This window comes from Lathyrus oleraceus, chromosome 6 (assembly GCF_024323335.1).
Source record: "Lathyrus oleraceus cultivar Zhongwan6 chromosome 6, CAAS_Psat_ZW6_1.0, whole genome shotgun sequence".
Lineage (NCBI taxonomy): Eukaryota > Viridiplantae > Streptophyta > Magnoliopsida > Fabales > Fabaceae > Lathyrus > Lathyrus oleraceus.
Window position 1 is genome coordinate 36,629,278 of NC_066584.1, and position 22,292 is coordinate 36,651,569.

Consider the following 22,292-nt stretch of genomic DNA (forward strand, 5'->3'; position numbering starts at 1 on the left):
TATTCTAACTAAGTTAAGGATATACGTCTGGCTGTGGCAACATAATCAATCATTTAAATCCTTAAATTTTTTTATTGATTAAAAATCGTTTGAGATTCATTTTACATTAAAAATTAATTTGTCTTTAATAGAGACATTCCAAACTGCACCTACTTGCACTGCAAATCAAAATTATATTACAGGCTTTACTGTTTTATAGACAAAAATACCCATTTGGCCGGAGATTGACAAGAATTACCCAAACATTTCATGTCTACAAGGTATCTCCTGAGATGCATGCCCAACACATGGACAAAACAACCACTTAAAAAAAGTTCCAGTTCTTTCTAGCTATCAATTCCAAAGGTATAAATTGAATCAGCTAATAAATTGATAGATAAAAACCACCAGTTACAAAAATTACCCAAGAATTACATGTCCACAAGGTATATCTAATGAGATACATGCCCAACACATGAACAAAACAAACCGTTTTGAAGTTCCAGTTCTTAACACTTTCCAGCTATCAATGCCAAAGGTATAGGTTGAATGAACTACTAAATTTAGAGATGAAATAATCAAATCACAAGTTAACAATTCCCTGTTCAAGCTATTATTTCCTTAATATTGTAGGCTCTAGATCATAGACAAGCCACACAGTTAGACAAAGTGTTCAGTTGGATATTCATGTTCATATCCATTGTAGTCATAGTACAGCCTTTCCCCCTTAGCTATATCTCTGATAGCAATTAAAAGGACCCGACATTCACCATCGACATTAAATCTCACACATTTCAAGTTCTGCTTCTTTTTTCCTTCACTGCATGGGAACAAGAAACTTCATTAGTTATTTCAATAAAACAGTTGAAAATTAAATGTTAAACAGAGACTCTTTTAAGTTGAAAGTAATAATTTTGGCATTACATAGAAAGGCCAATTGAATATTACTGTTATATGCATTAAATTCATTTCAGGAATAATAAACTGATTAAGTTAAGGAGGGCGAGGTAAACAACTCTGCTGCCATTATTTAACCCTAATAATAATCAATTGCCTACCCTTAATCATATGCAGAGAATAAAATTTAGAATTCGAACATACAGTGTGTGATTGTTGATGCCATTAACAAATCGTGCTATGTTGCTTCGTTTATCTGGGCAGATGACCAGCGATTGTGAAGGATCAGAAGCAAAAAGAAGTGTCATAATGCTATCCCCATCATCGTATTCCCGGTTCTTTAAGAAATCTACATCTCCAACATATTCTGTTACTATTGTCAAATCTTTGATGGATTTGTCTGCTTCCACAGTGAAGCTGCAAAAGAAGAAAATAAAAGTCAATAACACAGTGCAGAAGGAGAAAAAGCTTATGCCAGTTTCTGATGCATAAGTACTTACCCTTCTACAGGATCAAAAACAACCATGAGGGGTGGACATTCTCCTCTTTCCATCATACTTCTGCATAAGTTAAGAGTCTCAATGTCTTCTTTTGACATGACCTGGGAAAAAATATACAATCTTGCATCAATTTCAAATGCATATAACAATAGCAAGAAAAATTAATAGTAATGCCAAAAAAATAAGCAATCTTTTTTTCTATTGAGACTTAAGAACATGATAGTTATAAACAAGTGTCATCTTAATCAAACTAAGTGTTAAGAAATACAACCAAATGCATCAGAATAATGACAAACAGTGCGGTGTGCAGAAATCCAAACTAGTTTGTAGACAACCCACTAATACTTCAGTGTAGCAAAATTTCAATGTCACTGTTACTATACAAATGCATATTGCACTATAGCTGAAATAGTTATGCAGACAATTTAACTTTACAATACAAGTACTACATTAAGGATAAGTTGAGAGGTTACATAAATTTTCCTTGCATAATGAGATAATCAGCCAATAGAACAAAATAAGAACATCTTATTTATATGCCTTTAAAGTTGTGGCAGTGAATTTTTAACCAAAACAACATTCTATTATCTCTTAATTGACTTCAAGTTTCTCAAAAACCTCCATACTAGCCAGTGTTAAGATAAGCAAAGATTAAAGTTTTAGCTTAACCTCCATACAAAACATAACACTTTCACCATATAATCAACATTCACAATGTGATGCTTGCTTATTAAGAAATTAAATCCTAACAAACTAACCAGCCCAACAGTTAAATTGAAGTCATGTCCAATATATTTTTCCTACATTTGAGATCACATTCAATTATCTTACGTTATAACCAATTTCTGCATGTAAGTGTGACTTATATCTGTGTTAGTGTTCCTTAAATAACAGACCTAAATAAAATTACCTGCATTCCACCATGTTCAAGAGCAGGAGAATTAGCATCCCTTGGAGCCATTCCAGGCATATAAGTAAGCTCATTACTAAACTCCGTTTTAGTTGCAGTCAGCGCAGTTGCCAAGGAAGCCATCTGTACTAATCTTCTCCTAGAATCATCACTCGGAGTAAACGGCAACAGCTTCCTTTTCTTCTTTGAAACCACTAAACTACTGCTCCTCTTTCTCTTCTTCTTTGAATCTAAAAACCCCCAAAAAATCAAAACAAAAATTCAATCAGATTCATCAAAAACCAAATCAATCAATCCATCCAATCAAAATTTCCAAACACTGATATCACAATTAAATTATCAATCAAATAAGATTCAGCTTACCTTGATTCGGAATCTGAGATGCTTCAGAAGACCGTTGGATTTTGAAGAAATCAATAATCTTCGTCTGTACAAGAGGAAAAGCTGCATTTCCAAACGACATGTTAATAAATCTAAGAAATGTAATAAATAAATAAAACCCTAACTAAATAAACATAAAACTAAAAAAAAATTCATAAATCTAGGGTTTTAATTGAAAGAATGAATATACATTTAGGGTTGTTGGTGGTAGTGTGGGAGCAAGAGGGGCAGAACCAAGAGGACTTGGGAACTTTAGCAAGGATAGGTGAGAGGCAGAAGATGTGATAGCCTTTGTCGCATTTGTCGCAGAGGAGCAACTTGGTTGGGGATTTGCCGGAGCTGCATTTCTGGCAAACGACGTCGTCGAAGTTGGAGAGTTTCTTCGGAGCTGGAATCGGAGCTTGTGTTCTTCTCCGGCTCAATGTTGTTGTTGGTGACGAAGACGAAGCCATGAGATTTGGGGTTCGAGAATAAGCGCGTGAGTGTTTATGAGAAAATGCAAAATGAAAAATAAGAAGAGGAAGAGGGTTATTTAATATTAGTTATTTAATATTAATAATTAATAATTATTAATTAATTATGAATTGGACTGCTTTTTCGCGCGTTATTTTGTTTTGTTTTTAGCGGGAACATCTTGGGTGGCGCCATTTTCTGTTTGGGCCATTTAAATTAGTGGGCCATTTTCTGTTTGGGCCTTTTAAAAGAGTGAAAGTGGGTTGCAAAAGCAAGTGTGGGGTGCAAAGTAGCAATTCTATTTCTTTACTAGCAAACTTTCGTTCTTCTCTTTCTCTTCAAAATGGATCCACAAAACCAGAAACCTCTCGAAATCCACCTAGTTACCGCCACCGACTCACCCGAGTTCACTCATCTGACTCGGTCTCTATCCCAAACCTCCCTTGTCGGACTCGACGCCGAGTGGAAACCCGTCCGGACTCAGCAAAAGTCGTTTCCCACCGTATCCGTACTTCAAATCGCCTGCCAACTCGGTGATGACTCGGTAGTTTTCCTTCTCGACCTTCTCTCCATTCCTCTCTCTTCGATATGGGAGCCTCTCCAAGAAATGCTGGTTTCTCCCGATATCTTGAAGCTAGGATTCAGATTCAAGCAAGATTTAGTGTATTTGTCATCCACGTTCTGTTCTCAGGGATGCAATCCCGGTTTTGATAAGGTGAGAATTCGAAACTGTTTGTGATGAAAAATAGTATAAGATTTTTTTAAAAAGTTTTATGATGAAAAAAATATGCTTAAACGTGTGCATTTTTTGTTGTGATGATTTGTGTTTTTGTGGTGGATTGTGGATAGGTTGAACCGTATTTGGATATTACAAGTGTGTACAATCATCTTCAGTATAAGAAACATGGAAGAAGTGTTTCGAAGCAAAATAAGAGTTTGTCAACTATTTGTGGAGAAATGTTGGGGATTTCATTATCTAAGGTTTGTTTATTCAATAAGCCATTCAATTCAACTTTGTGGATGTGTGTGTGTGTTCTATGTTCAGAAGTTTGTGATTAAGCTAGATGAATCATTGTGTGAAATTATCTGCCGTTAATCAGATGAGTTTTCTATTAGCATTTGAGCAAGTATTTTTTTTTAATTAGAGATTTTGGTGTTGTATTAAATGGAGTTAGACTCTTCAATTATTGCCATCAATATATCAACCTAAGAATATTAAAGTTACCAAAATGTGAATTCTATGAGAACCTAATCTTTTGGAAGATGTTTTCAGCTAGAACTTAGAGTTGTCAGGTCCATCATTCAATATGTGATTAGATTGTCATTTATATACTTTCTTATGATAACAACACATTTTCATATTTGCAGGATTATATCTATCAGAATATCTTAAGCTTTTGCAAAGTGATTTTGAAAATACTTGTATGATCACGAACCAAATATTGCAAGTTACAGACCGTTATGTTTATTGAGATTTAAAAAGGAACAACAGGAATGAACTTAATATAATAGAAATGTTAGTGCTGTTTATACTATTGTTCGTTAATAGAAAGTTAGAAACACAGCATGTTGATGATCTATTATAGGACATAAAGGGGGGCTCTTATATGCTCACGGGTGTGTTTTGCTCTGTTGGAATTTCAGATTCCAAAGACACAGCCAATTGGCATTTCAGTTACTAATAAGTGTTAACTGAACTTATATTTGATTTAGGAGCTTCAATGTAGTGATTGGTCACAGCGTCCTCTTACAGAAGAGCAGATGACATATGCAGCTATGGATGCTCATTGCTTGCTCGGAATATTTAAGATCTTTCAGGCAAAGGTTGCCGAAGAAGGTTTTTACTGAAAGTTTCATACCTCAATCTCTGGACAAACTTTAAACGTCTCATTGTCTTGTACATACTTCTTCCTTTCAACATTTGAAACTTTGATTGATCAATATTTGTTTCCTCTAGTTTAAAAAAGTTACGTGTAGGAGTTTCACTCACAGCAATGTCAGCATTCTATTTGTCAAAATGGATTGATAAATTTGACTGGTCACTGAACATTCAACATAAACCCCTCGGAAGAAATAGACCAATATGGCACTGGGAAAAGATGATAAATAGCAATTTACTGCGATGCAGAAAAGATACAAGGTTAAGTTTTATAACTGGAACTTAAGTGTTTTGCTACATGACAATCCACTTAAGTTCCATGTCAAAAAATGGAAAGAAAACTTATGTGCGGCTTCTTTGGAATTTTCCATTTGTGGCTTGCTTGATTAATCACAATCTTATTTGTACACTAGTTGCAAATTATCACAAAGTGCAATGTCAAAACAATCCTTTCAATAGTTGTTTGTTAAAATAAAACAGTGGAGAAATACAAAAATAAGGTGAAAGATAAATTAATTCCATTGAGAGTTTGCCAACTATGCATCTTAGTATTTTGCATCACTTGTAAAGACAATGGATACAAAATAGAAGATTGATCTTTATAATATGATTTGATTCATATGTAGTTCCAATAATCCTTCAAAGCTGATCAGCTGTATTCATTCTTCAGCTTTCATCCTCAACTTTACCCACTTGCATGCATGTATATAGTCTTACTTTTAGATCACAGTATACATTCCTTCATTCCTTTTCTAATTAAAAATTGGTATATTCTCTATATATCCACTGCAGGAGAGTTGGATCTCAAGACCAACAAGTTGTCTATTTCAAGTGCAAATCTTGGGTTGAAAGAGCTTTTCAAGAAGCACGATATGAGTGATAAAGTTCTTAGTACACAATTTTGTGAAGCCTTAGCAATTGTCCAAGCCACTACTTCTTCTGGTGTTGTTCAGGTGCCGCCTTCAGCAGGGGAAGTGATTAAGAAGTCATCATGCCGGGATACTAAGCCAATGGATGCATTTTTGTTGAAAATTGTCAAAAAACACGGTGATAGGATTTTACTAAAGGAGTCGGACAGAGAGCCGAAGACCTCCAAAAAGAAACGAAAGAAACAGTTGCCAATTAATGGGATTTCCAGAGAAAAACATATAGAGAACTTTGATGAGTGGCAAGGTACTGCACCTTGGGATCCATTACTTGGGGGAGACGGATGTCCAAAGTTCCTCTGTGATGTTATGGTATGCATCATAAATTTAGTTATGACGATCTGGTATCCCCTTTTTTCAAATTCTAGGAACATTTGATATTTCCTTTCTTTAACCTTGGATAGGTTTATTGCAGATATAGTTCAAATCACTCTTGGGCACATAATATATGACCCATTTTCATCATCATTGGTGTCAATTTTTTTATTTTGGTGTAATGAATATATTTTTGAAATGTGCTATCTAAAAAGGAAAATAAGGTTTTGTCAAAAAAAGAAAAAGAAATTCAATTTCATTGTAATGAATGATTTCATTGGCTGTGTTTATGAAATTAAAATGTGAGCATGAATCTGATATGGAATTTTACTCAGGTTGAAGGCTTGGCAAAACATTTACGTTGTGTTGGGATAGATGCTGCAGTTCCTAATTCAAAGAAGCCTGAACCAAGGTAATAGAGTATTCTTCTGATGTTATTACTTTCTAATCGTTGATTCTTGTGTAAGAATCATTATTATTTGTCTGGCAGCTGATTTAATTCTATTTTCCTGTTTCTGTCTGTTGAAATTATTTTCATTATATTCAGGGAGTTAATAACACAAGCACAAAAAGAGAAAAGAGTGCTTTTGACACGGGATGCGAAGTTGCTAAGACATGACTATCAAATATATAAAGTGAAGGGCCTTCTAAAAACTGAACAGCTACTTGAGGTACTGTTGCTCTAGTTATCTACTTAGAAATTAGAAAGACTGTTAGATATTTGGATCAAAAAGAAATTGTTAATATACATTTCTATGAAAGTAAAGTTAAATAGTACAACACATTTATCTTTTAAGGAACTCTTGTCTAGGTTTAGAACCTGAACTTCTATGGATAATGTGAATGTGATAAATGCTCATAATGGGCTAGAATTGAGCCCATCGATTTTGAAGTTTAATCCGTTTGGACAGTTTATTTCTATTTAGATTTCTAGTTTAAAAGTCACTTTCCTCCTTTGTTCAATTTTCGCATGATGGATAGATTTTTTTAAAACCATATCTTGCTTGAGAAACTGATGCCGTAGTGTCACGAAGCTAAAATTAAGGTGTGTTTCAGATTATTGAAACCTTTCAACTAAATATTAGCGAGGATCAGCTAATGTCAAGATGCACAAAATGCAATGGACAGTTTATTCAAAAGCCACTTTCCACTGAAGAGGCTATTGAAGCTGCAAAGGGTTTCCAAAAGATTCCAAGTTGCTTATTTAACAAGAATTTAGAGTTTTGGCAGTGTATGGACTGTAGCCAACTTTATTGGGAGGTAATATTTACCAGTTCAGTCAGTTTGCAAGCTGCTATTTACCATTCCTTATCTTTTATCTTATATAAATGTTATGTCATATGATAAATTCAAATAAGCTCTTCCAAACAATTCCTTAATCTAAACTGAAGCCATATTATAGTTTTTTTCTTCTGGTAAGCCAAACAAATTCTCCTTTCTCATTTATGGTTGACCTTGTATATTTTGAAGTTATTTGTTTGACTTGGAATGAGGGACAAGAGGAAATAAATTTCTTCTCCGCATCATTATTATTATGTATTCTAGATGGCAGATATATATGGAGTTACTATAGCCAATTTTCTAACATGAGCGTGTTGTGACTGTCCTTTATGCAGGGAACCCAGTACCATAATGCAGTACAGAAGTTCGTTGACATATGCAAGTTGAGTGATTAGTTTAAACTTCATCGAGGATGTGCATGGTGTTGAATGAATGCCTTTTCTTTGAAGAAAAATGTTGTATGTGGTTTAATGTTTTTGGTACAATTAGTTTATACATCAAGTTGGCTAGCACGCCTTCTCTCAACTCTTGTTGCTGGAAAAGTTATTTTGACAAAAAAAAAAGATGTTAAACCACCGAGGCAGAATATCACTGAATCTCTTTACTCACCACCGTCACACTGATGTAAATTTCCATCATGTGACCTACCTGTTGTAGGATTGTGCAACATTAGATTAGTTAATTAAGGATGATAATTAAAATGAATTGTAATATTAATAGGCATTGAAAAAAAATTGAAATGAAAATACAGTATTAAGTTGTTACAGTATGATAATTTAAAAGTTAAATTAACCACGAGTTAGGTATAAGTGACTATCAATTCCATATTTACAACTTTTTGTTACGAAAATCACAACCAAATTGCTGTGTTGTAGGAGGAAGAGAATGAGACAAATATGAATGTTGATTAGAAGATGTAGAGGTTGTGTTGGCATTTTGGTTGGTTGGTGGTTGTAGGATTTTTGAAGGAATGGTGTTTTGGTAATTTTGTCAGTGAGTTATAGTAATCAAATGTTTGTTGAAATGAAATTATGTTTGTTGATGGAAATGGTGGGTGTACGAAGGTTGTTGTGTGAGTTGGTTGTAGTTGTTGTGTGGGTTGGTTATAGTCAAATGAGTGAGTTATTTTGGATGTTAATGTTTGTGTATATTGTTCGTTGGTTGGGATATCGCATATTATTGTTTGCTCAATCTCTTACAAAAAGCCGTGAATTGCAAATAACAAAACAATCAAATCGATTTATAGAAACGAGTAGACTTTGTACCATGAGCTGCCACAATGCATGTTGATCATGAAAATGTTTTTTTAAAGGATAATACACTACTTGTATTTTAAATTTTTTAATTATTTATATTCATTATTATATTAAAATATTAATACACTACAGGTAATGTTAGAGACATAATATAAAGATACATATCCCTTCCATCGTCTGGTTGGTGAGATGACGATTACATTGATGATGTCTCATTTGTTTCATCTTTCCATGTCAGACAGTTTTTTCACCGCTCTTCTCATTAGTCGGCAGCTAGCATGTACTATTGTTATACATGACTTGGGGGTTACTAAGTCGTAGGTGTTAAATGAGTTTAAGGCTAACAGGGATGCTTACTTTCGCCTATCTTGGCTCCAAAATAGTTATATCAAATTGGTGCAACAGTCTATATATGAGGCAACTGTTAGGTATACACGCTACATCTTGTAGGATGTACTATCTTATCGAATAAGTCTCATGTATATATTAATGTGAAGTACATGTAATTGTTTAGTAACCTTAACCATATCAGTTGGGCATAGGGGTGTGATACAATAATTATTTTATATTCTGCACTTGGAGAGGTGATTGTCTGTCTTTAAGACAACGCAACTTGACAGTTATATGAGTTTATTTCAGGTATAAAAAGTTTTTTTTTCTTATTAATTTAGTTCTCATTTATGACATTTCTTGATTTTCTTATGTTCATGTACAATATTGGGTATATAAGTACTTCCTATCCATTTGTGAGGGGCGGGTTATTCCTACCATTGTTGGCTCCACTATAGCCATGAGATGGAATTTCAAACATGCACACCCTAGTAGTGCTCTAGAGTACATGAGGAGGATTGATGTGCTGACTATAGACGATGTCATTTGGACATCCTATGCAGATCATAAAGTGTTGAGAATGTAGCAAGTGTGAGTATTGTGGTTAATAGTCTCAGAAATGTGGAGACTTGAATATTTATAAGTGAGAGAACTCACCCACATATCACCTTAGGATTTTGGGTGAATATGTGGTGTGTCTCTCATAAAGGTGTTGCTCTAGAAGAAGACGTCCCATAATCTTCAATGCTCCATAGTGAAAAATTTCCCCAATAGAATGGTATCAGAGCCTTTGGTTCGAGAAAGGGACCGACCTACCTATATCAAAAGTCAACGGTGCCACAAGGATGGTGAGTCAGAAACATTCCGTTGAAGAGTGTCAACGACGCCACAAAGGGTGGTGAATAAGAAACGTTTCGTGCAATACAAGAGTTTGTGGAAGTAAGAAGAACTTCCACTTGAGGGGGAACATTGTGAACTCACACTTGAGCGGGAGTGTTGAGAATGTAACAAGTGTAAGTAGTGTTGGTAATAGTCCCACATTGGTTGGAAATATGGAGACTTGAATATTTATAAGTGAGATAATCCATCCACCTATCACCTTAAGGTTTGGGGTGAATGTGTAGTGTGTCTCTCAGAAAGGTGTTGCTCTAAAAAAGAAGAAATCCCACAATATTCAATGTTCTCTAGTGAAAAACTCCCCCCAACATGCATCGAAAGTTTGTTGACACTTCTATTTTTTTCTAGTTATATGCGATGGGAGACCTTATTGGAAAGACACTTACTTAAGAGGTTTATGCGCCCGTTTGGCTATGTTTAGGCATTCCACGATCAGTCCATACTATTCCATCTGAGGGCATTGATAGATAGTTTGTAGGTAACGTTATGAACTTTACCCTTGTCATTATAGGTCATGCAATGGAGGTTTAGTTCCCTGCATAGTGTGTGCATGGTTATTTATAGTGGAAACTTACTATATCACACCCTCGGAACATCTCACACATTGAGCATGGAGATAATGTTGGACCTTCTGATGCTGGGGACCTTCTGATGACGTGTCACCGCCTTTACATGATGTGGATGACCAACAACGTCTATAGATGATAGCAGTCGTTATGGATAACCTCATGGGTTTGGTAAACCCTGATGGTGAGGTTTATACTTTGACATCAGATGTTGAACACATAGCTCGTGGGGGACCTATATAGACATTATTATTATTATTGTATATTTGTATATTATGTGCATTATTACTCAAACATTTGCACCGTGCATTTTATTATATAATATTTCGTCGCTTTCATTATTGTAAGGTGAACATAACTTAACACATTATAATTAACATAACAAATGCAGTTACATAAGTTAACAATAATAAATAACAAAAACCTAGGCACTACTCGATGGTTCTGAACATTTCAACATCCTGATTATGTTGTCGACAGATCTAGAAATTGTCTCATCAAACTTGATCGGACCATTTGTTAGCCTGTAATGATATATTCTCCAAATAATCTTCAAATCTTCACTAGTCTTTAACTTAATATGGTTGTATTTCACCTTTCCATAAATATCAATTCCTAATGCATGAAACTCGATCTTACTCACAATTATGTTCTCGTTGTCTTGCAACATATTATTCAATTTGGATATCAAAAGAACGAGACATGTAGTATCCTTCGAGAGTCCAAAATTAATCTGAAGTTTCACCCCGTTGAAGTACATACATGCCATAAATGAATAGTCAGACATTTTAAGATGTTCTTTTTAACAACACATAATTCATATTTATACAAATGTCAAAAATGAATACTTAGGCATTTTAAGATGTTCTTTTTAACGACACATAATTCTATTTATACAAATTTTGATTCATTCTGAACCACACATAACGTCGATGCAATTACAGTCGTATAAAATTGTCGGCAAAATCTCGATCATTAAAAATTACACTACTTAACATTTTAAAGCCCCTCTAAAAGTCTACTAAATACACAAGCTTTTAAAAAAAACGGTGAATTTATAATATCAGATTTTTCAAAGTTTTGCGAAAAAATCATATACAAAATGGTGTTTTTTAAAAAAACAATAATTTTTTCCACACATCGATTTTAAAAAAACCGATAAAAATGTATACCAAATTTGACAAGGATAATATAAATATTATAAAAAATTAGGAGTCTCAAGTTTAATTGTGGAGTCACTAGAAAAACTCCCCAAAATTTCATATAAGTTATAGATAAATCTCATTTGCAATTCCAGTCTCATATCTATAGAATAATATAGCAAATGATAATCAAGAGAAAGATCATGACATCAATTACGGTGCAATTAAGTTTACATCCTTTCCCTACAAAAGAACCATCTAAAATGTTATAATTAATTTCTTGAACGAGTCAAAATGACTCAAGTCTTCAATTCTGTGGATTGATTTCCAAGAGGTCACTAATCTTTCAGCAATTCATCCGACTTATTTAACCAAATGCCATAAATATCAGACTCGAATAGAACAAAGTGGACCTGAAACATAATTTAACAACTGTAAAAATGCATTCTATAAACATCAGTTATAGAAAATCATCATTTTACTTCCAACAAACCAATGATTTTATCAGCCTTTGATCTTTGCACTAATGATTAGAATTTCTTTTAAAATTCATGTCATAACTCATACCAAATATTAAGAATATGGAGTATATGAAACTTAATATTACCTCCTTAAAGTCATTTTGGAACTCTTTGATGGTAGAAATTGCTACAGTAGCAGCTTCTTCATAAGGGTATCTGAAAAATGCAGCATAAAACATTTGTTATGAAAGGATTTGTTATTATAATAACAAATCAAAGGTAAAATTAGAGTTGCAAGCCTGAAGATAGGATTTGTTAGGTTTGGGAACAAATTGTGAAGAAAAACAAATTGTGAAGAAAATGTTCTTCATCTATTTTAGCTTAGTTTTGATAAAGACAAAAACTTATCAATGAAGAAAGACCAAAGAAAAAAAAAGATTGAAATCAAATATCAAGATTGCATAAGCTTTAGAAAAAAAGGATTGAATCATTAAGCTTAAGGTACCAATGACAATTCATTTGTTGTGTATATATGTTAGGTGCTCAAACATTTTCATCTAAATCATTCCAAACATTTTTTGCATCAAGCATGTATATAATAATTCTTTACCAATGAACATAAACTTACCCATAGATACCACATGATATGGCTGGGAATGCTACATACTGAATGTTGTTCTCTTTTGCAACCCTCAAACTATTCCTGAAAAATCAAATTGATAATACAAATCTTTCAGTCACGTGTAATAATGGCAGTGAACTAAAACACAAAATGGACTAATCTTTTTCAATTTCAAAGATGATGAAGAATAGCTTCTCAAACAAAACATTAAAAAAATACCTGTAAGCACTTGCCAGAGAGGCAGCAGGATTACTATCAACATCGTAGATTGGGCCAACAGTATGAATAACGTGAGAGGCAGGTAGCAAGAAACCTCTGCATATCAACAAGTAAAAGGTTTATATAAGACAAGTTTCTGCAAAGGCTTATTTTTCTAAGTTTCAATTTCTACCCTCATGAAGAAAATAAAACCAAAACAGCTTATATTCAATAAGCTCATCTAAGAAAATTATACTTTAAGTGAATTACTTATTTAATCTCTAAAATTTTAGAAGAGCTGAAATAGTAATATTTCATAATGATTAATAAAATTGAAAACCCCGAATAACATTAGTCTCTTCAAGACTAAATTAACCGACACAAAAGGACTAATGCAATCAATGTTATCAAATTGCAGTGCCATGGCGGATATAAATGGAAGTTTTTGGGCTCGCCGCAAAGGTAAATACCGGCTGATATTGCGAGTTTTTCCTCCATAATCCGCTATAACGGCGCTGCTGGTATGGCGGGATATTGGCTCTCCGCCATGGATCGCCATCCGTCATTGACAACACTGAATGCAATTGGTTACTAAATATTTGGGAACACTTGAAAATTTCATTAACTTCAAGAAAAAAGTTGACCAAAGCCTGCAACCCAAGAGTTTAGAGACTAAACTAGTGATTCAGTCTTATGTGTAAGTGCATATTCCACCCAAAAACACAACAACAACAACAACCAAGTCTTATTCCAATAAGCGAAGTCAGCTACACGAATCAATTTCCGCCATAAAATTCTATCCAATACCATATTTTTATCCAATTTGTTAATCTGATGATTTTTCTTAATAGTTTCCCTTATTCCGCCCAAACATAAGCATAAAACATGCACATCAAAAGGGTTACCATATGTAAAACTATAAGAACTCACGGTGTGATCCTTGCTTCCCCCGCGGGGCAGCGAACTCCGGGCCTGACTTCTGGAACATTCCGACATGCTCTAAGAAGATCTGGACCTGCAGCCCTGTGTATAGCTGAGACCAGCATAAAAAGCCATCACTCAAGATCACTTTCACTACCACACTAACTATAAAGCACCATCTACTACAACTTAAGGAACTAAATAGGGTATTCACACAAACTAATCTCAAAATTTAAAGTATGTATAGAAATTAAAGTGGTTTACCTCCATCAGCACCACCACCTCCAAGCATTCTCTCATTTGCAGGATTCACCTGCGCGTGTTCATATACATACATAAATAAACTTCTACACTGTTCTATATACATTTCTTTGAGTAATAATAGCTGTAAGAAAATATTGAACTGTAGAGATAATTTTACATACGATTGCGTCAGTGGAACCATCGATGGACCATTTCGTGATATCACCTTTCTGAATGATCAAAGCGTTCGACGCAGATAACGGGAAGCGAACTTCGCCGCCGCCACCGTTACTCGAAACCCTACCGGAAGAGTTCATCTCTGATACACGGTAACTTCTTAGGTTAACGGCGTTTAAACGCGAACTGAATCTCAGAGGTTTTAGCAGAAAACGGGAAGTCATCGTCGTTTTTGAAGAGAAGGTTTACGTTACAGTGTGGTCGCAGTCTGACGTGGAAAGATCTGAGCCGTTGAAATAGTTAATGAATTGTTGAGCACTGATACACTACGATAGACTCGCATCTTTCTCCCCGTTGTATCATGCCACGTGGCATGAAATCTAATTTTAAATGATTATGATTCGTTGAGCAATTATATACTACACTCGCATTTTTGCCTCAGTATTGTAACTTGCCACGTGGCAGCAAGTCTTTGACCTTGGGAGCTAGCTACTATTACAAAAAAAAAGTGTTCTTCCTCTTTCTTCCGAATCGGAAAACAGAAACGCGATGGGGAGGAATCGATTTGATGCGATTATCTCCGTGTTCGTTACGGTGCACCCGCACGAATCCTCTGCTCTTCTCCACTCCTTCTTCTGCTTCTTCTTCGTGAGTTTCTCATCTCAATGCTATGCCTGTGATTTGACTTTCTCAATGTTCTTCTTCCGTTTAACAATCTATTGATTTTTGGATCGTTTTGCAGATTTTGAGTGCCTATTTCGTAGTTCTACCTTTGCGCGACGAAGGTGCCATTTCATTGGGACTATCAAATCTACCTGGCCTATTTGTAGCTTCATTGTTGCTCACCGTCATTGCCGCGCCCTTTTCATCACTCGTCTTCTCTCTCCCTAATCTTTCTAAAAACAAGGTCACGATTTATGTTATTTCAATTCTGTATTTAATTCAATTTTCATCATTCATACAAACCACATTCTAGAACTCGTTAATAGTTTGAGAAAATAGAATAAGCATTAAAAGTGATTGAGTGAAATCATATGTATCAATTGTAGACATTGATACATGTCAGAGTCTGATACTGGCGGATACTAGATATATCTTCAATATTAAGTGTTGGTACTACACATCATATGAACTTTTATTTTTTGAATTTGAATTTTGAGCTAACTAAATCCCCATCCATGTCGTGTAGAGTCCTTTAGCATCTAATCAATCAAATATTGCACATATTGAAGATTGATTGCAGTGTCTATTGTTAGTGTACACAACTTGGTCTGCGTTATGGACATTGCTAAGGAAACTAGCTCTAGAATGCAAGGTTCTTTAACACTCTTAGCTAGGTATCAAGTACTTAGTTCCTATGAGTTTAGGGGAGTTAGTTTTGGACATAAATAGATACACTACTTTGGTTGGAAATTAAACTATCTTGAGTTACTCATCTAATTTATAACTAGAGTGCTAAGTTTGTTCCTTAATTCACTTTGTGGAGGACTTTGAAATACAATGATATACATCATAAAATACGGTTTAGGAGCTCTTGGTTCCATAGAATGGCTATTTCTAGTTAGTGGTTAGTTTGTATTATTTAATATCATGAAGACATAAGAATCATAATGTGGTTGCAATTACATGTGTTTTTAAAAATCCAGCCCTTCGGATGTTGTATTTTGAACTAGGATTTGAATCATTGTAATGATTTATTGTTCCATTAAATAAGAGAAAATCTAAACCATTATGTTAATATGCATTCATATTTAACAGTCTAGTCAGTTTTTGTCATGAAAAATGAATTTCAAAATGGCATATAATGGTTATTAGTTAATGCTTACTTGCATGTCATGCCGTAATGATGCCTTTTGAAATTCCAGGCTTTGGTTTTCATACACAGGTTCTTTAGTGTATCACTCATAGTGTTCTTTATTCTATGGCACTATTCATCCGCTGGATATTCAACGTCTAATTTGATTGTAAGTTAATAATATAACTGGAAGTTGTTTGTTGCAGTCTAGATATTCAACTCAATATATTATTTGTATTAAGATCATGTTAAGTTGGGTTTTCTGTTCTACTCTTAGGGATCCACGGCTTTGACCTCGAAAGAAGGGAAACTTGGCGATCAAGGAAGTCTTGCGTCGTCATCTGGCTGGGATAAACATGGATGGTTTTATATCTCTGTCCGTATAGGATTGTTTCTATGGGTATGACTAATAATGCTATGTATAAATTTGATTATATTTTCCAGCTAACTTGCTTCTAATTATTTCTGTGACATAAATTTATTTTATTTTTTTGTGCGAAGGTTGCTTTGCTTAATCTAATTACAATTTCTTCAACTTGGGCAAGGATAATTGATGTAATGGACAACGAGGTTTGTTTACTGATGCATAGTTTTTGTTTTAATTTGGGTTGTCTTGGGGCCCACTTAACATGTTCTGGGTTCAGTCAGGTTCAAGATTATTTGGATTTATTGGTGCTGGTGCCACTCTTGGCCAGCTTTGTGGATCACTGTTTGCCACAGGAATGGCTTTTGTTGGTCCATGTAAGTTTGCATGTCCCTACACAGTCCTTTCTTGCGTGCTTTTACTTTGTTTTACATCAAAATAATGTCTTTTGCAGTCTTGCTTTTGTTTGCTGCTTTGTTGATGGAACTTGCGGCTCAGACATCAAGAGGGATAAATTGTGATACATCTCATGTTCAAGAAGAATTGTCTCCCATTAGGTTATTCCTATATTCTTTTCTTCATAGTTATATGAATGAGTAAAGAGATGCATTTGGAGGCAAAATTTGCAGCATGTAGAGCTAGGTGTTGAAATTTAGGTGTCAAGTCCTACTTATCTAAGTATTCCATGCTACTGGTTTCAACTATCTAATTGGATATCTACTTGGGGGAGGGGGGTTATCTAGGCAAATTCTAATTTAAGTTATTAGAAGCAGATCATAGCAAAAACAACCAAGTCTTTTTACACCAGGTGGGTTTAGCCGATTCTGAATATGGGAAATGAAATAGATCATTATTGATAAAATCTCTGCAAATTTATCATCAGGATACAGGATCTGAGATAAAGAGATGAAAACAAAGATGGTGATAAAGAGGTATTCTCTCTTACCAGGACATTTCAGCACCTTGTCTGTCCCTCTCTTTCACTCTTCAGAAATCACACTAACCTCCTAACTAACTACCTCAAGCCCCTTTTATTTCTAATTACGTGTGTGAATATTGACTGTCTGTTACACAATTACTCACTGTGTGGCGGCCTTGCGTCCCAATCTCTTCAATGTTCCCTATTCTCGCAGCATATCCCATTTAATTGGAGAGTCGTAACCGTGCTCTAAGTAATTTCCAGCACTTTTCCCCACCCACCCAGACACAGATGAATCAGAGAATTGTTAATAATGGGTATCATGGATTGCATGCATCTCATTAAATTATTTGTTTGTTAAAAATCTTTTCCCAAAATGTATTGTACAACACTATAGGAGGGATATGATCATACTTATTTATTTATTTTGAATAGAGAATCTGATTCTAACCATGAGAATGAGGCCAGGAAGATTGAGAGAACTGAACGCACTCTAATAGGTTCCCCAAAGTCATCCCCTACTTTAGTGAAGCATAGAGTTTGGCCCATATTGGAAGGACTCTGGCTTATATTGTCATCAACTTACCTGTTGCATATATCATTGTTCATCTGGCTGAGTGCAGTTGTCTCTTCATTCTTCTATTTCCAGGTTACGTAATTTCCTGTCCTGCAATACATCTCTGATTTTCATTATCAGCATTTCCATTCTGACAATAATATAACATATGGAAATTTATGTATTTATATAAAGCTCTATTGCTTCTCCAAAATCTACTGCCATATTTGCTCTTCCTATGACTGTCTTAAGAACTTAGCACAATAAAGGCCATATCTAAGATGTCAGTTATCAGCTGAATTTCCCAGTATACTCCAGATTACAATCTATCATTAATTAGTATCTCATGATTTTAATCTTTATTCCATCTTGTTCTGCACAACTTAATTGATTCTGCACAACTTAATTCATTATACATTCTGAGCTAATGAATAGCAAGTATGATTCAAGGTTTCATTTCCTTATTAGTATTAAAAGTTTTGGTTGTTTAGAGAGGGACATCTCTTTCAGAAATGTAGAGGGGCTTAAAACCTTTATTGCACTTGTATTTATGTTTTAGCTTTTAATTTTCAATGTTTTCCACTAGAGTGGGTTGCTTGGCCATTTGCCTCTGTTTCAGAAATGTAGAGGGGGCTGAAAACCTTTTATTTCTCTCTAGCTGAACGCTCATCAGTAAGCTTAAACGTTAGCAGTGCTAAAATATTTTCACTTAAAAAACTACAATCTGTTACTTTGCTAGTATGACTTTACAATTATCCCCTTCACTACATCCTTTGATTTATTGGAATCAAGCTATAAATAAGAATAATAGTGTGCAGCCGATTGCATATGATTTCTTTCATACACTTTTTAAAAAGAAACATTCTATGTTTGTCTCTGGAAGTGGTCTTTATTGCCATGCTATGTGTTTTATGACTTTTGAATCTGTATTCATCTCTAAATTGTATTTCTTCTGAAACTTTTTAGTCTGTGATTGCAGAAAATGAGTGTGATTGCCAGCACAATTACCAGCTCTCTTGGCAGGAGAAAACTGTTTGCCCAGATAAATAGCTTTATTGCTGTTTTTATTCTTATTGGACAATTATCCTTGACGGTAAACTTTTCAAAAATGATTTTTTCTACTTGAATTGAACATTTTTTAGAATTGTGTTTGGACCTACGCACTTCATTAGTTTTTCTTTATCTAGTGCAGGGGCGCATTCTTACTGTTGCTGGGGTAACTACAGCTATATGCTCAACTCCTTTCATTGGCTTCTTAAATTTAGCTGCTCTAGCTGTTTGGCCAGATTGGATGGTGGTGGCTATTTGTGAGACACTGAGAAAGGTTTGTCTTCTACAACTTGCAAACATTTCTTGCTTCTTTAATAGAAATGTACAATAATTTACAATTCTTCATATTAGAAATATGTGATATTAATAATGTGTATATCTAGGTTCAATGCTGTTGATTGCAATTGTAATTATTGTTGACTCTTTCTTTAAGCATGCCATAGTTTCCGTAGAGTCCTAGCCTTTCATTGATTTCAATTCCCAAAGTTTAAGGATTTAGATTCTTCCCTTTTTATAAAAATTTGTTCAATTCTTTGTTTTTAGAGAACTCTGGTCGGTCCCTCCCTTTATTTTGCTTCAGCTGTTCTTTCAGTTTGGGGTTTCAGTTACTGTGAGTACTGGCCCATCATGTTTAGTCGTCAAATGGCCTCCTCTTCATGTATCGTTGCCAGAGCTTGATTCACATACTGCATTTCTGTCACTGCCAAGCCTTGCCGCCAGTGTCACCCTGGTTGTCGGCACTCCTTGGTTATGCTTTGCCACAGTTTGGTAGTTGCAGCCTGCTGGCCTTTACCTGGGTACTCTGTTCCGTAATTGGTATATTTAGCGTTTGGTTTGGCTTATCTGCTTACCGTTTTCAGACATATGTTTTCATGGGTGAATATCCCAAGACTGGACTTGAAAATGGAGAAAACTTAATATATTAATTTCTGATTCTCAAATCTACAATGAGAAAAGGCTTCTAAGTTCTATTAATAGCTATCCTAAAATTAAATAAATAAAATTTGTACAAATAACTCCCTTTAGTACAACGACTGGTTACTCCTATGGTTGAATCATCAAAAAGAAAATTGATTTTCTTGAGTCTTCCTACCATAACTATAAAAAAGTTGAATGGAAAGAACGGCTTTGATCAACATAATGCTGTTGAGCTTTGGTTCTTAGGGCCGGGTCTTTTTTAATATCTCCGAAGTTATAATTGTAATAAGCTTGTCTATATGCCTTAGCTTGAAGGGAAGTAATAAAAGTGTCTATTGCTATATAGGTTTATTGTGTGATACATAGAAATGATTTATGACTTTATATTTTTGGTTATAAATAGTGTTCTTACATTCATTTTTCAGCATGTGCTTCTCTTTCCTAGCTTTAAACAGTTTTCTTATTGATTATATTCATCTTTTGAAGAGTTCATAACTATGAGTCTATGACCATGTGGTATAAAACAGCACGTTGTTGATTAAATTAACAATTTTTTATATTTTGTGTATTCATATTCATGTTCTAAAATGTTGCAGGTTGTTACATATGTTGTTACAAGGCCTGGAAGAGAACTTTTGTTTGTTGTTGTTTCAGAGGATGAAAAGTATAAAGCTAAAGTATGACCATTTTCTTTGAGCTTTCTTTCCGTCCTAAAGATGAAATGAATTAGTCATTGTCGATCTTGGCCTTGATTAAATTTGAAAAATGGCAATTTAGTCCCTTAAATTGAAGATTATTAGTTAATATAATCCCTTTTCTCAATTTGCCACCACAATTTAAAGCTTCTAGAGTTGTCTTGATGAAGCAAGAAACTATTCAAGGCAGTATGTAGTTCTTTCATTGGTTTGGGGCAGATTTTTCTAAAGAGGTGGTATATTGGCAAAGAGACTAAATTGACTAAATTAAGAAACTAAATTGTCATTTTGCAAATTTAAGGGACCAAATTCGCCAACCTTCACAACTTCGATGACTGAAATGTTGATTTACTTACACAGCCGTATAACATTTTCACTTTGGAGCCAACCAATGACTTTACTGCCATAACATTTTAATATGCTATTTTTTGAAGGTATTTCCTATTAAGTACACAAAATGAATATACATGCTAATGCAGATATGCATAGATGTGTTGGTTCAAAGACTTGGTGATGCTGCAGCAGCTGGAATGTATAAAATGCTTTTTGGTAGCCAAAACGGAAGTCCATCAACTGCTGCCCTTTATGGCCTTCCGGTACGCGTGAACTTATCATTCTATCCATTTCCCTCTCAAATAGCAGTGTTGGCTAATAAATAAAAGATTGTAGAAAAAAGAAATGGATTGTTAGTATATCATTAATAACTAGTGTAATTAATTGCTCAAATAGTTATAGTTATACCTCTTATATATTGTATGTTCAATGCTAATGGTGTGCACCTTTTATTGCTCTATACCAGGTTTGTTTGTTGTGGATAGTCACGGCATTCTTTTTGGGTCGTAGACAAGAACGTCTTTCAAAGGAAATTTTGAGATTAAATGTTCAGTGAGTGAATTATAGTACATGATAGTCCAATCAAACGGCAAATGCTTGAGCCGGACTGTGTTTTGTGAAAGTCGAGCTTCAGAGATAAAAAAGTGTTACACTGTCATCACATCATAGCCATGCACATGACCTTGAGGTAGTATGATAAAAATCAAACATTTCTAAATATTTAGCGGTTTTGATTGAATGAGGATGTGCAAAAACTCTTTACATGTGTATATGAATTAAATTCATATTTAAAGTTATATGGTTTATGATATAATAAGGAGTCGTAGTTTATCCGTCATCCGCAAAACACATTTAGTTGCAATTTTGAATGTTATTAATCCCAACTTTTGGTGTATATTTGAACACAGTGTATGATTGATACAGATTAGTATATTTGAAAACTTCAAAAGGCATGCATAGTTGTACATAATTTTGATTATTAGAATGATTATTTTGTATAGTTGAATATGTGAAAAATTGTGGTTAATGAAATTCAAAGATATTATTAATTGCATTTACTGTATGGTTAATGTGTGGCAACATTGTGATATGATTAATTAGCTATTGAATGTAATATCTGGGTCCTGCAAAAATAACATTGAAGGCTCTCTTGCATTCAATTAAGAGCAGTGATAACTAAAGCATAAAAAGTTACTGTGAGGGTTATCCAGTGGGTTTGGTTCCTCCTGATAGGTGGAGACTCTTGAGGATACTCAAAATCAGGAGAATTCGATTACACCGATTACGGGTTTGATTTTCATCCGGTGGGTTATACATTAAAATATGGG

At 34.5% G+C, this 22,292-nt stretch overlaps 4 protein-coding genes across 5 annotated transcripts; 2 read left to right on the forward strand and 2 right to left on the reverse strand.

Annotated features, from left to right (window-relative positions):
• Positions 1 to 348: 348 nt before the first annotated feature.
• Positions 349 to 3,184, reverse strand: LOC127091922 (histone-lysine N-methyltransferase ATXR6). The gene is made up of 6 exons (XM_051030661.1): positions 2,858 to 3,184; positions 2,650 to 2,730; positions 2,287 to 2,516; positions 1,377 to 1,477; positions 1,081 to 1,293; positions 349 to 799 (listed from the first exon to the last, which is right to left on the reverse strand). Exons 1-6 carry the CDS (start codon positions 3,117 to 3,119, stop codon positions 640 to 642), a joined length of 1,047 nt encoding a protein of 348 aa, XP_050886618.1. The 5' UTR covers positions 3,120 to 3,184; the 3' UTR covers positions 349 to 639.
• A 217-nt stretch (positions 3,185 to 3,401) lies between these two features.
• On the forward strand, positions 3,402 to 8,285 carry LOC127091923 (uncharacterized). The gene is made up of 8 exons (XM_051030663.1): positions 3,402 to 3,835; positions 3,970 to 4,101; positions 4,834 to 4,957; positions 5,792 to 6,237; positions 6,576 to 6,652; positions 6,788 to 6,911; positions 7,297 to 7,500; positions 7,857 to 8,285. Exons 1-8 carry the CDS (start codon positions 3,464 to 3,466, stop codon positions 7,914 to 7,916), a joined length of 1,539 nt encoding a protein of 512 aa, XP_050886620.1. The 5' UTR covers positions 3,402 to 3,463; the 3' UTR covers positions 7,917 to 8,285.
• Positions 8,286 to 11,787: 3,502 nt separating this feature from the next.
• LOC127091951 (uncharacterized) lies at positions 11,788 to 14,604 on the reverse strand. Its single transcript, XM_051030700.1, has 7 exons — positions 14,340 to 14,604; positions 14,179 to 14,227; positions 13,924 to 14,026; positions 13,015 to 13,110; positions 12,802 to 12,876; positions 12,320 to 12,389; positions 11,788 to 12,125 (listed from the first exon to the last, which is right to left on the reverse strand). Exons 1-7 carry the CDS (start codon positions 14,556 to 14,558, stop codon positions 12,051 to 12,053), a joined length of 687 nt encoding a protein of 228 aa, XP_050886657.1. The 5' UTR covers positions 14,559 to 14,604; the 3' UTR covers positions 11,788 to 12,050.
• Positions 14,605 to 14,798: 194 nt separating this feature from the next.
• LOC127091950 (uncharacterized) lies at positions 14,799 to 21,917 on the forward strand. Of its 2 annotated transcripts, none has more exons than XR_007792035.1 (13): positions 14,799 to 14,982; positions 15,077 to 15,241; positions 16,200 to 16,298; positions 16,407 to 16,529; positions 16,631 to 16,699; positions 16,774 to 16,870; positions 16,948 to 17,050; positions 17,848 to 18,061; positions 18,948 to 19,061; positions 19,161 to 19,292; positions 20,533 to 20,613; positions 21,066 to 21,227; positions 21,431 to 21,445. XR_007792035.1 is itself a non-coding variant. In XM_051030699.1 (13 exons), exons 1-13 carry the CDS (start codon positions 14,884 to 14,886, stop codon positions 21,518 to 21,520), a joined length of 1,503 nt encoding a protein of 500 aa, XP_050886656.1. In that variant the 5' UTR covers positions 14,805 to 14,883; the 3' UTR covers positions 21,521 to 21,917. The 2 variants fall into 2 exon arrangements, 1 of the variants encoding a protein (XP_050886656.1); XM_051030699.1 differs by having other exon boundaries at positions 14,805 to 14,982; positions 21,111 to 21,227; positions 21,431 to 21,917.
• Positions 21,918 to 22,292: the final 375 nt, after the last annotated feature.